At 42.6% G+C, this 13584-nt stretch overlaps 1 protein-coding gene across 3 annotated transcripts in view; it reads right to left on the reverse strand.

The window, feature by feature from the left end:
* The window catches only part of wdfy3 (WD repeat and FYVE domain containing 3), a 162869-nt gene that overhangs the window by 24655 nt on the left and 124630 nt on the right, over positions 1 to 13584 (reverse strand). For 2 of the 3 annotated variants that reach the window (XM_034691917.1, XM_034691916.1), the window contains exons 24-36: positions 11911 to 12101; positions 11654 to 11806; positions 11305 to 11378; positions 11035 to 11196; positions 10857 to 10951; positions 9763 to 9883; positions 9305 to 9522; positions 6881 to 7077; positions 6455 to 6589; positions 3721 to 3900; positions 3112 to 3345; positions 2918 to 3017; positions 2270 to 2430 (exon numbers count right to left, since the gene is read on the reverse strand). In XM_034691917.1, coding sequence (XP_034547808.1) covers positions 2270 to 2430; positions 2918 to 3017; positions 3112 to 3345; positions 3721 to 3900; positions 6455 to 6589; positions 6881 to 7077; positions 9305 to 9522; positions 9763 to 9883; positions 10857 to 10951; positions 11035 to 11196; positions 11305 to 11378; positions 11654 to 11806; positions 11911 to 12101 — 2021 coding nt within the window. The remainder of the gene's footprint in view (positions 1 to 2269; positions 2431 to 2917; positions 3018 to 3111; positions 3346 to 3720; positions 3901 to 6454; positions 6590 to 6880; positions 7078 to 9304; positions 9523 to 9762; positions 9884 to 10856; positions 10952 to 11034; positions 11197 to 11304; positions 11379 to 11653; positions 11807 to 11910; positions 12102 to 13584) is intronic. The other variant, XM_034691915.1, reaches the window with a different exon arrangement.

The raw sequence follows: 13584 nt of genomic DNA on the forward strand, positions 1-13584 counted from the left end.
AAAAGCCTTTGAAAAAACTTCAACTCATTCAAAATGCTGCTGCCACAGTTTTAACACATAAGAAGAAAACAGATCACATAACTCTGCACTGGTTACCTGTTTCTTTAAATCTGGGGTTGGTAATCAGATTTAGATCCACTTTTTGTTATACTGGTTAAAATGATCTTTATGTCCTGATGGTAATCATTACATGATGTGTTCTTACAAAAGAGCGAAGAAAAGCTGCTATCTACAGCCGGAGTAAACCTGGGAAAACACCAACCAATCACCGTTTTTTGGCTCCCCAAATTTTAAACCAATCATATCCCGTCCAGCTGTTCTGCCCTCCTCCTGCCGGTACATTTCCCCGGCGTGCACTCCTCCGAGTCCCCGTCTCCTGCCTCTACTTCCCCTGACTCTATTTACTGCCCCTCTCACTCGTCCTCGGGCCTGTCCCCTCTGACCTGATGAGGTGCTTTGCTCAGGACTGTAGTCCGGATCAGAGTCTAAAAAGCTCTCACCAACAAGCAGAATAATTAATGACGTTCAGTAAGTCCTACAGAAAATATATATTTATTGTAGCGTCCGTCCGGACGCTGTAGTGATGACGAGCCGATTCGTGAACATGTTGAGTTTTAATAACCGGTCACTGTCGGCCGTGATCACGCCAACCAACAAAACAACAATCAATGTTTGAATGAATGAAGAACATCTCCTCTTGTCTCTCCTCTCTCCCACTCACACACTCTACACCTCTCCTGATGCCTTCACTGACCGTCAACACTGTAGGAATTAAGAACATCTACACTGAACAGGTTTAACAAACAGTAGAGATGTTACAGTATTATATATGTGTTATAACTTTTCTCCTGATATCGTGTCACCGGTACAACTGGATAATGCTAGCATGATAGTTGTGAGTGCTAACAGCAGCCATGTTTGTTTGTGTTTTTAACTTTCACTATGATAATGTTTTGGTGAGGACTGGTTTTGAATCAATCACCATCATATGGTTGAGAATCAGCGGCGCTCGTTCATGTGAGCGGGGGGGTGTCGTTTTGGAGGAGCTCTGAGGGGAGGGGAGGGGTTAGACGGAGTCATGAGGAAATGCTACATTCAAATTCATGCTAGTTTTCAGAGACTGCCAACCCCAGCTTTAAGAGTTGATTTTAAAGCTCTCAGCAGCCTCGCTTTTCCGTACATCACAGATCCCCTGACATTTTATGTTCCACCTCGATCACTGAGGTCCTCGAATGCTTCCCTTTGAAATATTCCTCAAGTAGCCAGAGAGCTTTCTGTTTTTATGCCCCTGAACTCTGAACTCTCTACCACTGGACATTAAAACAGCGAGCTCTCTGGGGGTGTTTAAAGGTAATCTTAAGACTCACCTTTTTAATCTGGTTTTTAATTTGGAGTCATTTCCTTTAAGCCCTGGACTGTTACCATTATTATTATTATTATAAACATTGCTTTATCATCATTTCAATTTATTTTATTTTATTCTATCTTATTATATTTATATTTCTTTTTTACTTTTCTGTATTTATCTGATTTGATTTTATTGATTTTATTATAATGATTTTATTTTTCCTGATATTTATCTGATTTTATTTGTTGTAATGATTTTATTTTTATGATATTCATCAGATTATATTTTCTTTTTCTTTATCTGATATATAGATATATATGATTTTATTTTATTTTATCCTATTTTTCTGACATTTACCTGATTGTATTTAATTGATTTTATCGTAATAATTTTATTTAGATTTTTAAGTAATTCTAATAACCTTCCTCTCTCTTGTTTTAGTGTTTGTTCATTTTTTTGAGAAGCACTTTGGGCTGCATGCTTCAATGTTTAAAAGATATACATAAATAAAAATGAGCTGAGTTGAGTTTTCACATTCACGTGTCTGTAAACTGATCTTTTAATACTTTACTCACTCCACAAAGTGGGTTAGGTTGTGTTAATCTGCAGCTGGAGCTTCTTACAAAAACAAACTGTGTGAACCGTTCAGTTACACCTGAAGTCAACCGACTGAAAGAGAGGTATAATCCCTCCTTATTCTAACTGTGCTGCAGCGGTGTGTACATGACCTTTAAATCACTGATAACAGAGAGACGTTCCTCTTTTATTCATTCTGCAGAGGAGTGAAAGCAGAATGATCTTCCTCTACACCTCACACCGTCCTGTGATGTGATGACAAACACTCCCATCCACATGTTCTGACTTCGGAGCGAACGTGTCTGATGCGTCATTCTGTGCAGGTGTGTTTGCGTCAGTCTGTACCTGTCCTATGAGCTGCACGATGAAGTCCACCACCAGCTTGGAGTCCTTGTTGAACATCCCCTGCCACAGCTTGTCCACCACGCGCTGGGTGAAGTAGAAGACGTTGTTGACCAGAATCTGATAGCTGCCCCCGCTGCTGAGCGGCAGAGAGGCGTCTTCACCTGAACGGAGAGGAGAGGAGAGGGAAGAGAGGAGAGGAGGGGACATTTATTATCTGAGATCAAGGAAGTGTGCTTATCTTTAATTATCTCCCACATTAAACACATGAATACATCACAAATGCATACGTCTAAACTCTGCATGTGCATCTCTTATACAAGCACAGCTCTGGATTGAACACGAGCAGCCATGTGGAATGATGAAGACGCCTGTAAAGAGCTTCAGGCTGCATTTTGCTGACTCATGATGAAACCGACGGAGCATCGCACGGAGCCAACTTTTTTAATTGGTCCAAGCTGTCCAGCAGCATCCTCACACAGGCTGTTCCCTGCCTGATCATCAGCTCTTTCTGTGCACTCAGAGATAAACTGTGGCCTATAACGTGAAGGTCTACGTCTACCGTGACTCTACAGATGTCTGGAGGTGAGGAAGGCGGCAGGTGAAGGACACAGTGAAGAGACTGTTGAGGATTGAGGGCTGTGTTCTGACCTAGGAGGACGTCAGCTGCCAGAAGATGCTCCATGACGCCGTCCAGGATGTTGGACTGAAACTCCTTCTGCTGGGTTCTCGTGGAGCGCTCCGGGGACGCCTGGAACAAGAATCAGACACGTTAAAGAGCTTTATTTAACAAATGCTTCTGAGTTTGTTCTATCAGAAGTATAAACAAGGCTTTCTCTCCTCACCTCCAGCAGCAGGTCGATGATGGGCGTCTGCTTGCTGGCCGGGGTCATGCAGAGGTTGTCCATGATCAGGACCCTCATGAAGTCAAACACGTATTTCTTAGCCGGGTGGTTGGTGAGCGACGTCTTGGAGCCCACGTTGCAGTACTCAGACTGACTGCGGTTCATACCCGAGTCTGCCGCAAAGGCCTTGAACTCTTCGGTTGGAGACCCCGCCTCATCGTCCAAATCAGTGACCTGGAATTAACCGAGAGGAGTCGTCATTAGTTTAAACTTTGACTACTCAATGAGCCGGCACTCTGCAGGAGCTGCTCTCTTATTAAGCTGTCTGAGACTCCTTTTCTTCTGAGAGAAACTGCAGTGATTACAGCGCCTGTGATTCAAAGAAGCAGTAACTTGTGCTTTTTATTGCCCTATTATTATATATCTGCAGCAGGTGGATGGCGTACTAATCAGTTCCTGCAGTTTCTTCATCGTGTGATTAGTTTTTTTCCCCCCCTGCATCCCCAGAACAAAAGGATTTAAAGTCTACAGACGAGATTTATGCAGAAGGAGAAGAAGTGCTTAAAAAGTTCCTGCAGTCCCCAGTGAAGGTCACAGATTCAGCCTCACCATCTCAGAGTAAGGTCTGATGTTGAAGGGGAAGACGGTCGCTGCAAGAGCACAGAGGAACTCAGGACTGTGCCACATCGGTCCCAGGTCAGGAACGTTGTGGTAAAGGTACCGAAAGAACTGCATGAGGGTGACCGGGTACTCCCTCTGCCAGGATCCTTCCTCCTCGGACTGCCATGGCTGAAGAGGAACACACAAGAGAAACAAATCACACATCTCAGACGGCTGGATCGAACTCCCTCCAATGAAACAGAAAAGGAAAAGCTCAGCTCTTCTAGTCTGGGTGAAGGCTTTTATAGTACCAGCCTAAACAGCTTTTTCCCAGCAGCAATCAGTGAGATCAACAAGACGTAGCAATACTTACTATTTGCTTTATTTTGTCAAAGGTGACATATCACGTTTTTTTCATCAATATATATTGGTCTAAGAGGTCCCCAAAACATGTCTTTAAAGTTTATGCTCAAAAAAACACTTTGAAATCAGATTTTGGTCTGCCTGAAAAACCCTCTTCTTCAGCCCTCCTCAGAACAGTCTGTTTTCCCTCTGACCACGCCCCCTCGGGAAGTGGGTGTGGCCTCGGCTGTCCAGCACGTTGATCTAATGTTTACATGTTGGCTGAATATACATGGCTGCTCAGAGATCACGTTACTTCAACCCTCTGAATCTGATCCAGAATCTGATCCTGACGGAGAGGCGCCTGCAGCAGGACCTTTCTGAACCATTGGTCACAGATTTAGTGTTTCTTGTTGTTTTATTTGTCAGTATGTCGACGTGTGTCTTGGTACACAGCTACGAACATGTAGCTATGTGGCTATGCTAACTAGCGCTAGCACTTATCCATGACAAATAAAAATCATCCACTAGATCTTCAAATCTGCAGACGTGGGGAGTAAAACCGACCTTTGTGTTTATTAAGACAGCCTACAACTAGCATGCCTCCCTCCTAAGCTCCTTGTTAGCACACGTGTGTGCAGGGAATGAAAAACAGAGGAGGGGTTGAGTTGTATTTTATACAGTCTATGGGCTGAACAAGCTCCGAGCTCTGACTTCCTGTTACAGACCGGATGGCGTTGTGACGTATGAAAAACACTGAAGTCTGAAACGGCTGGTTTCACACACATTTACAGAAAGGTGGAGAAATCAGAACAGGGGCAGAATGGATTCTTTTCATTCTCTGGGGGTTTGTAGACAGGGACACATATTTCAGGTAGAGAACCATTAAAAAGTTGATTTTGCATGATATGTCACCTTTAACTTCTATCTTGTTTTAATTCACTTTGTTTTGAGGCTTTTATCTCATTCTTCACTTTGTCTATCAGGTCAAATATGATAAATAAAGTAGCTTAAAAACACTGTGAGGGGTGTTTATATGTCATGTGGGTTTTCTAGATAGTGTTTTTCCAAGATGAAGACAACATTTCCCATGAGCCCTTTCACCCACTATGATAAAGATGTGGCTCATTAGTCTTGCTTTTAACTAAGTTTTATTTTTATTCTTAACAGTTTTATCTATTTATTTATTTATTTATTATCTATTTCAAATTTAGTCACTTTTATTCTACTTTATTTATTTATTTCCTTATTTATTTAATCTAAGTCTCACATCTTGTTTTCCCTTAATGGTTTAATATTTTAGTCTTTTATTATCTTAGAAATGTATTTTACTTTGGTGATTTTAATTTCCTGTTTTGAGTTTTAACATCTTATTTTACCTCCAGTGTTTCCTCATTAAGATAACATGAGAGCGTTTCCTCAGTTCGTTCAGCAAATTATTTAGATTTATTTATTTTATTTTATTTTATTGTTTTTATTGTTTTTATTACTATTGTTGCATATTGTGTTAACCTTAGGATTGTGGGGTGGGTTTGGGGTCGGGGCTGGGGCTGGGATCTCCTCACAGTGCTTTCAACCTAACCTGAATCTGCTCTAACTTGCCTATCTCTCCGCTCTGACTGCAGTACAAACATCAGGCTGTTTTTTAAGGAGGAAAGAAAAGTGAAATTTGCTCTGCAGCACTCTGTGCTCTCTAACTGAGGCATCTATTCCCATGAGACTGCAGTAAGCCTGTCAGAAACCAGCAGTGAGGGAGGGAGCTCTGTGAGATCCACTGTGAGACTCCCAGGTGTGAGTGAGAGGATGAAAACAGCATGTGTGCAGAGCGGTGCAGAGTCATTCCTGTCGGATTAATGGAGCTAAAAGAGACATCTTTAAAGAATCTGTGGGGAAATCCAACATAAAGAAGCACTTAAAAACGACTGATGAACATGAGGAACCTCTCACGTGGAAGACTTAGACATAAGCTCTTGGAGTGGGTGTGTTGGTGCTGGATTTAATTAGGGAAATTTGGGGTGAGACGTTTCTCTTAAGCCTTTACTTCTCTGACAGAAACTCCAACCTGAGAGCAGATAGTGATGTAGAAATTAAAGGTACAATCTGTGAAATCTCTTTTAACAATCTCAAATAATTAATCCTTTTTGGTGCTGGATTAGTGGCTAAAACTTCAATGAAGGATTTATAACTGGCTGTGAAAATCTGCCTCAGCTTTTACACTACCTGACTCTTCCACAGTACATAAATCTCTCCTTAAACTATTCCTTCTTTTCTGTGTCAATAAATCCACACGACCTTCACTCTCATCCTTTCCACAGATGTTTCCCTCCAGAGTAAGAGTTTGATTTAAAGTGATTTATTTTCAAAGGATGGTGAGTATTGTTCTGCACGGCCGGTCTCTCACCAGGTTGAGCATGCTGCGCAGCATGGCCAGCAGCAGGAAGGCGGCCTCGGTGCAGACGTTGTGGATGGAGCCCACCACGGTGGCGCTGGAGGCCGGGATGCCGAAGATGAAGGTCCAGATGGAGTCCAGGTCAAACTGAGAAGAGAAGCACAAAACTATGGGTGTGCCTGCTGCGTACGTGTGCTCCTGTCTATGATTTGAACTTGATACATCTCTCTTCAAAGCTCAGTTTCTTACAGCTTCAATCCCAAAGAAGAAGCATTTAATAAAAGAAGTTGAACTTGAGGAAGAAGGAGGGGACGTCTATGTTACAGATACTACACTGTAGAGCCGGATCTCAGTGACCAGCACTACATTAAATCAGACTAAAGTCAGCAGGAGATGTATTAGTGATATTAGAAGAAGAAAAAGGTCGGGTATACTAACATGTACCTGCAGGCTGTCCGGCAGCTCGGTGACAGGCTGCTGCAGGAACAGCGCCATGAGCAGGAAGTAGAGCTCCGGCACGTTGGTGTGTTTGGGCAGCAGCGTCTGCAGAACCGGGAATCCTGTGAAGTGGCAGGCGTCCCGGTTGATCTCTCGCAGCGTGGAGCGCCCGCCGGCACTGCGGCCCACGTTGAAGCCTGAAGAGGAGGAGTTGGAGTTAACAGGAGGAGTAAAAACTGTTGTAGTTTCACACATGGTCGGGTTTAAAGGGATTCTACTTTATTAAACCTTGGTCCTCTTTACGTAGCTTGAGGTCTGAATGACTGACACGCTTAGTAGATTTCTATGTAACAGGCTGTAATGACCGTCATGGAATTCCAGCAGATAACAGGAAGTGACATTGGGGCTTAAGGTCAGATCCTTCATGATATCTGCTTCACACAACAAGAAAACTTTCCTGGTCAAGGTAAACTGTGATCTCTAAGACAGAATGACTCTTCATCAGAGGAGCCTGAGCGCTGTAGAGAAAGTTTCATCTTTCCTCTAAACAAACATTTCTACAGACACGGAGGAAAAACTTTTCCTTATATTAGACTCTTAGAATAACCGTCCTGGTGTCCTGTAATCTGCAAAATCTGGAAGAGGATTAAGACTATTGTAAATAAAAAATTTGGGGTGCAATATGATTTTTTTTAATTCTGAGATTAAGGTTGGAATTCTGAGATTAAAAACAACCTCTGAGATTAAAATTGGAATTCTGAGATTAAAGTCGGAATTCTGAGATTAAAGTCAGAATTCTAAGAATAAAGACGTCATTCTAAGATTAAAGTGGGAATTCGGAGATTAAAGTCGGAATTCTGGGAAGAAAATAAGAATTCTGTGACTAATGTCGGAATTCTGAGATTAAAGTCAGAATTCTGAGATTAGAGTCGGAATTTCGAGATTAAAGTCGGAATTCTGAGATCAAAGACAACCTCTGAGATTAAAGTTGGAATTCTGAGATTAGAGTCGGAATTCTCATAAGGAAATTAAGAATCCTGAGCTTAATTTTGTAATTTTGAGATTAGATTCGGAATTCTAAGATTATTGTCGGAATTCTGAGACAAAAGTCGGAATTCTGAGATTAGAGTCGGAATTCTAAGATTATTGTCGGAATTCTGAGACAAAATTCGGAATTCTGAGATTAGAGTCGGAATTCTCAGAAGAAAGTAAGAATCCTGAGCTTAATTTCGGAATTTTGAGATTAAAGTCCGAATTCTAAGATTAAAGTCGGAGTTCTGAGATTAGAGTCAGAATTTTGTGAAGAAAATAAGAATTCTGAGATTAATTTTGGAAATTTGAGATTAAAGTCTGAATTCTTAAAAAATAGTCAGAATTCTAAGATTAAAGACGGAATTCTGAGAAAATAGAATTCTAAGATCAAAAAATCGGAAAATTGAGATTATAGTCAGAATTCTGAGATCAAAGTCTGAATCTCAGACAAAAAAAAAATATTGCACTTCATTTTTTTTCTCCACTTTCCCTCATCCTCTTCGTTAAAAAAATCAGCCACTATAAATGGCGTCATTTTCTCGTGGTTGTTAGAGGATAACATCACAGCTATTGCAGCTCGAAATCTACTGAAGCGATCACAAGCTATTTGTATTGATTTCTCATTTAGACCCCAAGCTTTGAGATAAAAATCCAACCCAGGTTTAAAAACACTGGAGCTCCTTTTATGAAGCGGGTTCATCACAAAGGTGTTTACAGTAACATCCCAGGACTGTTGTCTTCTACTTGAGCTACTGAAGCAAAACTGGAAAAGGAGCTCTCACCTAAGAACTCAAAAGATAAGGACACAGTCGAGCTGGATGACAAACTCCACTGCTGCATAAAACTAGAGGCTTCAACCTGACAGCAGATATTCTGTTAGAGCTACAGGCCATGTCACTACTCAGCATGGTTCTCATAAGCAGGGTCAATGGTTCTAAACCTGAAGATTTATAAAAGGGAGTGAAAAACAAAGCCATGTGTTGTCATGTGTTTTAAATGATAAATGTGTAATTTAAAGGGGATTTGATGCATTGATTTAAAACTATGTAAGTCTCTGTATGTGCATACTGAAAGCAGACTAACTCAGGAGGCTGAGAACCATTGAGCTAAAGAGGGACTGTGCTCGCAGCAGCAGCAGGGAGAGCACAGGGGGAAGAAATGAGAAGACCAACCCTTGGCTGTTCGGCGCACAAACTGTGCAGCTTTCTGTTTACTGAAGGACGGCCAGCTCCGGCGGAAAGCGATGCCAGAGTGAGGAGAGGCGTCTGCTGAGCGACGTTAACACATACAGCATTCACACCTCATGTCTCTCGCTCTCCTAGTCTTTGCTAACTCTGTATTTCAGATCTGCTTTGATTAGCTGTGTCGCTGTGATGATCGCCGCGCACTCACCCAGCACCGTGCCGATCTTGTTGGTCAGGACGGAGTCGGTGTGGTCCAGCCAGCCTCCTCCGCTCAGGCCCTCTTTGAAGCGGTTCAGGATGGACTGGTTGGAGAGCAGAACCACAAGGATCCAGAGGGCTGCTGTGACCGTGCTGGAGTGCAGGTGTTCCTCCATGAACATCAGGAGCCAATCAAAGCCCAGCGTCCGCACCAGCTCCTCACAGGCCCTGCAGGGTGGAGCAAACAGGTACACTGAGCCACTGCAGTTTCAGAAAATGTATCCTAACGTATTTTAAAGTCTCAAAACTACTGCAAGCTTCCTCATTCATCGCTGCAGACAGAGTGATGTTTCTAACATGCAGATCATTCCTATTCATGTGCTTAAAAACTAACTGGTTCCCTGGGTGTTTCACTTCAGTAGTGAAAGCATCCAGACTGAGTAGATAAGGAGGAGACTGCGGTCTTACTGTGCATTGACGGAGCATTTCTCTTTGGAGGTGAAGAGCAGTCTGAGCAGGTTATCCAGCAGCCGGTTTCTCAGCAGAATGAGGTTGGCTGACAGGAGACCGCCGAAGTCATCATCATTTCCTGCAGAGAGCACACAGTTCCACAGTCAGTCGTGTTTTATTGAAGTGTTGCTCGGGTACTTTTAAACCGTGAGAGGTGGAAAAGTTTCAGAATTGCTCAATAAGATCGTCTCAGCCAGCAGCAGTATAGAGAGGGGGTGAAACGGCTGCTCGGTAAACTTTGCATCCTGTCTAAGTGCATTATACGTTCAGTTATGAGACTTGTTTCTTGCTAGAGAAATGCTGACACTGTTAATCTAAGTTTCTGACATTACAGAAAAGATCTTCCCAGAATAAACCGCTGCATCGACTGGTCACTGGAGCGGCCAGTCTCCCTTTAAAAACCCAAGAAGTAGCCTCACAGAGCGAGGGAGCTGCAGCTCTACTACTATCATGATCGGTTCACTTGTTTGTTTTATTGTTTTGATTTGGTGTTACAAAGCCAGGGTTCCCAAAATGTTCAGCCCCTGATCCGAAACAACACTTCCTTTAACTCTCCCTGTTCCATTAAAGTTACTAACCATAGACCTTTCTGGAGTCCCTGAGCTCCCTTGTCTCGTAGGTTCCTCTGGATCTCTGCTGCTGTGGACGTGCCAGACTCCAGCTGCTACAACTACTACTATCCGTCTCCCCACTATCATCTCTCTCTCTCTTCATCTCCCTCTATCCCTCTCTCCAACACGGTCTCAGCAGATGTGTGTCTAACATGAGTCTGGTCCTGCTGGAGGTTTCTTCCTGTTAAAGGAAGTTTGTCCTTGCCACTGTAACTTGCTAAATGCTGCAAAGTGCTCTGCTCATGGTGGATTAACATGAGATCAGACTGAGTCCTGTCTGTAGGATGGGACTGGATCTTATCCTGTCTTGATGTTGGGTCTTTGTTATAGAATAACCCAATCAAACTAACTGATAAGTAGCAAGACCTGCAGGGTATAACTTTCATATTTAGTCTATGGAGTTTGGTGGCTGTAAATGGAGCATTGAAAGGTTTTTGTTACCTCCATCGATCTTCTCCTCGTTGTTGATTTCCATGATGACAAACTTCTCACACACGGCAAACGTGGGAAGAGTCGAAGAGATGAACTGTCCGAACCTGCAAAAAGAAAGAAGGTTTCAGTTTGTGTTCCTCTCTCTCCTGCTGTAGGACAGTTCCTGTGTTTGTGAGTGTGTGTTTACCGCAGCAGGTCGTAAGGGTTGGGGAAGCCCTGCAGCAGCAGACTGAGCACGTTGCTGATGGCGGCCACGGTCGGCTGAGAGAGCGAGGTGTCTCTGAGGGTCAGCAGCAGCCGGGGGATCAGCTGAAACTCACGCAGCAGTTTGGCATTTTTAGCCGCCTCGCTGTTTGATACAGAAAGAGACACGCACACGGTTAGATCAGAGTTTAAACAGAGACTTCAGAACATGATTTTATTTATTTTAAAACACTGTTGAATACTCAACACTTGCCTGGATTCAGTCAGCAGCTCGATGAAATGCTCGAACAGAGAAAGATGGAGCTCATAGGGAGCGTGGAGCCACACCTGAGGAGCAGAAGGAGCAGACTCTGTGACACAAGCTGTGTGAGGCAGGGAGAGGGGACACTTTGGGACAGAGAGGTCAAGTTTCTGAGTGAATCAGCAACTCTGAAAGAAACTTTGTTCTACTGAAAACATGCCTGTGACTCTGCCTCATCACCCAGGGAGGAGTTTAGATGTGCAGCATGTTCAGACTCTCTCCACACATCCTAATCTAACAACCTTTCTTCATACAGTTAGTTTACAGTATCATGTTTCCAGTCTCCCCTTCATTCCCTCACCTCAAAGTCACACAGCAGGTCCTGGAAGGCGGTGGAGTTGGGGATGATGGAGGTCTCGTGACCGCTGTCCACCGTTCCCACCAGAGAGAAGGTGAGGTGGAGGATGTGGCTGTTGAGCAGAGAGCGCTTCTTCTTCAGCAGCATGGCCAGAAGCTGCAAATGAACAGATTTCATTTAATGTTTTGTTGTTTCAGGGAGAATCCAAACATCCGAACATGTCATGTGACTGTTTGTTTCACTGCTCTGTGGTATCTCACCTGGTATCCTTTGATCCTCTCCATCTCCTTGCTGGCGAGCGGGTTGCTCTTCACGACGCACACCAGAGCTTTGACAGCAGCGTACAGCCCCTCCACGTCTGACGCCATCGCAACCAGGCCCAAGATGGCTGCTGCACCTCCCGTGTACTGCAGGTTGGTGGCGACAGGTTTAGGAACGAAGGCACGGACACCTGGAGGGTGAGGAGGGAGAGGTGGAGTTTAGATTCAGTGAAGACATCCACTACAATTTCTGAACTTCTTAACAAATACAAGACGATTAGAGCCAGGCAAATAAATAATGACTGAGGTCTGACCTTTTTTATCTGAATCCTGAAGTAAAACATCTGAGTTAAATCTCAGAATGCTTGGGGAAATGTGTCAGGATACTGACTTTATCTATGAATTGTATTATAAAAAGTTAGGATTTTGACAATAACCTAAGAATTCTTGGAAAAAAAGTTCCGATCATGACTTAAATACTAGAAATCTGGAGATAATAAGTTGTTACTTTGACTTTTATCTCAGAATTCTGGGAAAATAGTTGAGATTCTGATATTATCTCAGGATTACATAAAAAAACCATGATTCTCACTTTAATCACAGAATATAGATCAAGGAAAAAACAAGATTCAATCTCATGTTTGTGAAAAACCTTAACCTCAGAATTCTAGAGCTCAGTCTTCAATCTCAGAATTCTAGAGCTCTGACTTTAACCTCAGAATTCTAGAGATCTGACTTTAACCTCAGAATTCTAGAGATCTGACTTTAACCTCAGAATTCTAGAGATCTGATTTTGACCTAGGAATTCTAGAGCTCTGACTTTATCCTCAGATTTCTAGAACTCTGACTTAATCCTGGGAATTCTAGAGCTCTGACTTTATCCTCAGATTTCTAGAACTCTGACTTTAACCTCAGAATTCTAGAGATCTGACTTTAACCTCAGAATTCTAGAGCTCTGACTTTAACCTCAGAATTCTAGAGCTCTGACTTTGACCTTAGAAATCTAGAGATCTGACATTAACCTCAGAATTCTAGAGCTGACTTTGACCTTAGAATTCTAGAGCTCTGACATTACCTTAGAATTCTAGAGCTCTGACTTAATCTCAGATTTCTAGAGCTCTGACTTTGACCTCCGAATTCTAGAGCTCCGACTTTAACCTCCGAATTCTAGAACTCTGACTTTAACCTCAGATTTCTAGAGCTCTGACTTTATCCTGGGGATTCTAGAGCTCTGACTTTATCCTCAGATTTCTAGAACTCTGACTTTAACCTCAGAATTCTAGAACTCTGACTTTAACCTCAGATTTCTAGAGCTCTGACTTTAACCTCAGAATTCTAGACCTCAGACTTTGCATCAGAAGTCTAGAGCTCTGAATTTAAACTCAGAATTCCCCCCCAAAAAGAGAGAGGGTTCTTAATTTAATCTCAGTATTCTGGGGAAAAGTTATGTCTCAAATTTAATCATCTGAATTCTGGAAGAAAACAAGAATGGGAATCTGACTTTAAACTTAGAACTCAGAGAAAAAATGGTTTAGATTCTGACTTTTTTCCATCCATTCCAAGAAAACAAGTCAGAGTTACGACTTTAATCCCAGATTTCAGGAGAAAAATAAATCTGCATTGTTACTTTGAGCTCAGAATCCAAGTAAAGAAGTCAGGATTCTGATCTGATCT

The sequence above is a fragment of the Notolabrus celidotus genome, chromosome 9 (genome assembly GCF_009762535.1).
Source record: "Notolabrus celidotus isolate fNotCel1 chromosome 9, fNotCel1.pri, whole genome shotgun sequence".
Taxonomy (NCBI): domain Eukaryota; kingdom Metazoa; phylum Chordata; class Actinopteri; order Labriformes; family Labridae; genus Notolabrus; species Notolabrus celidotus.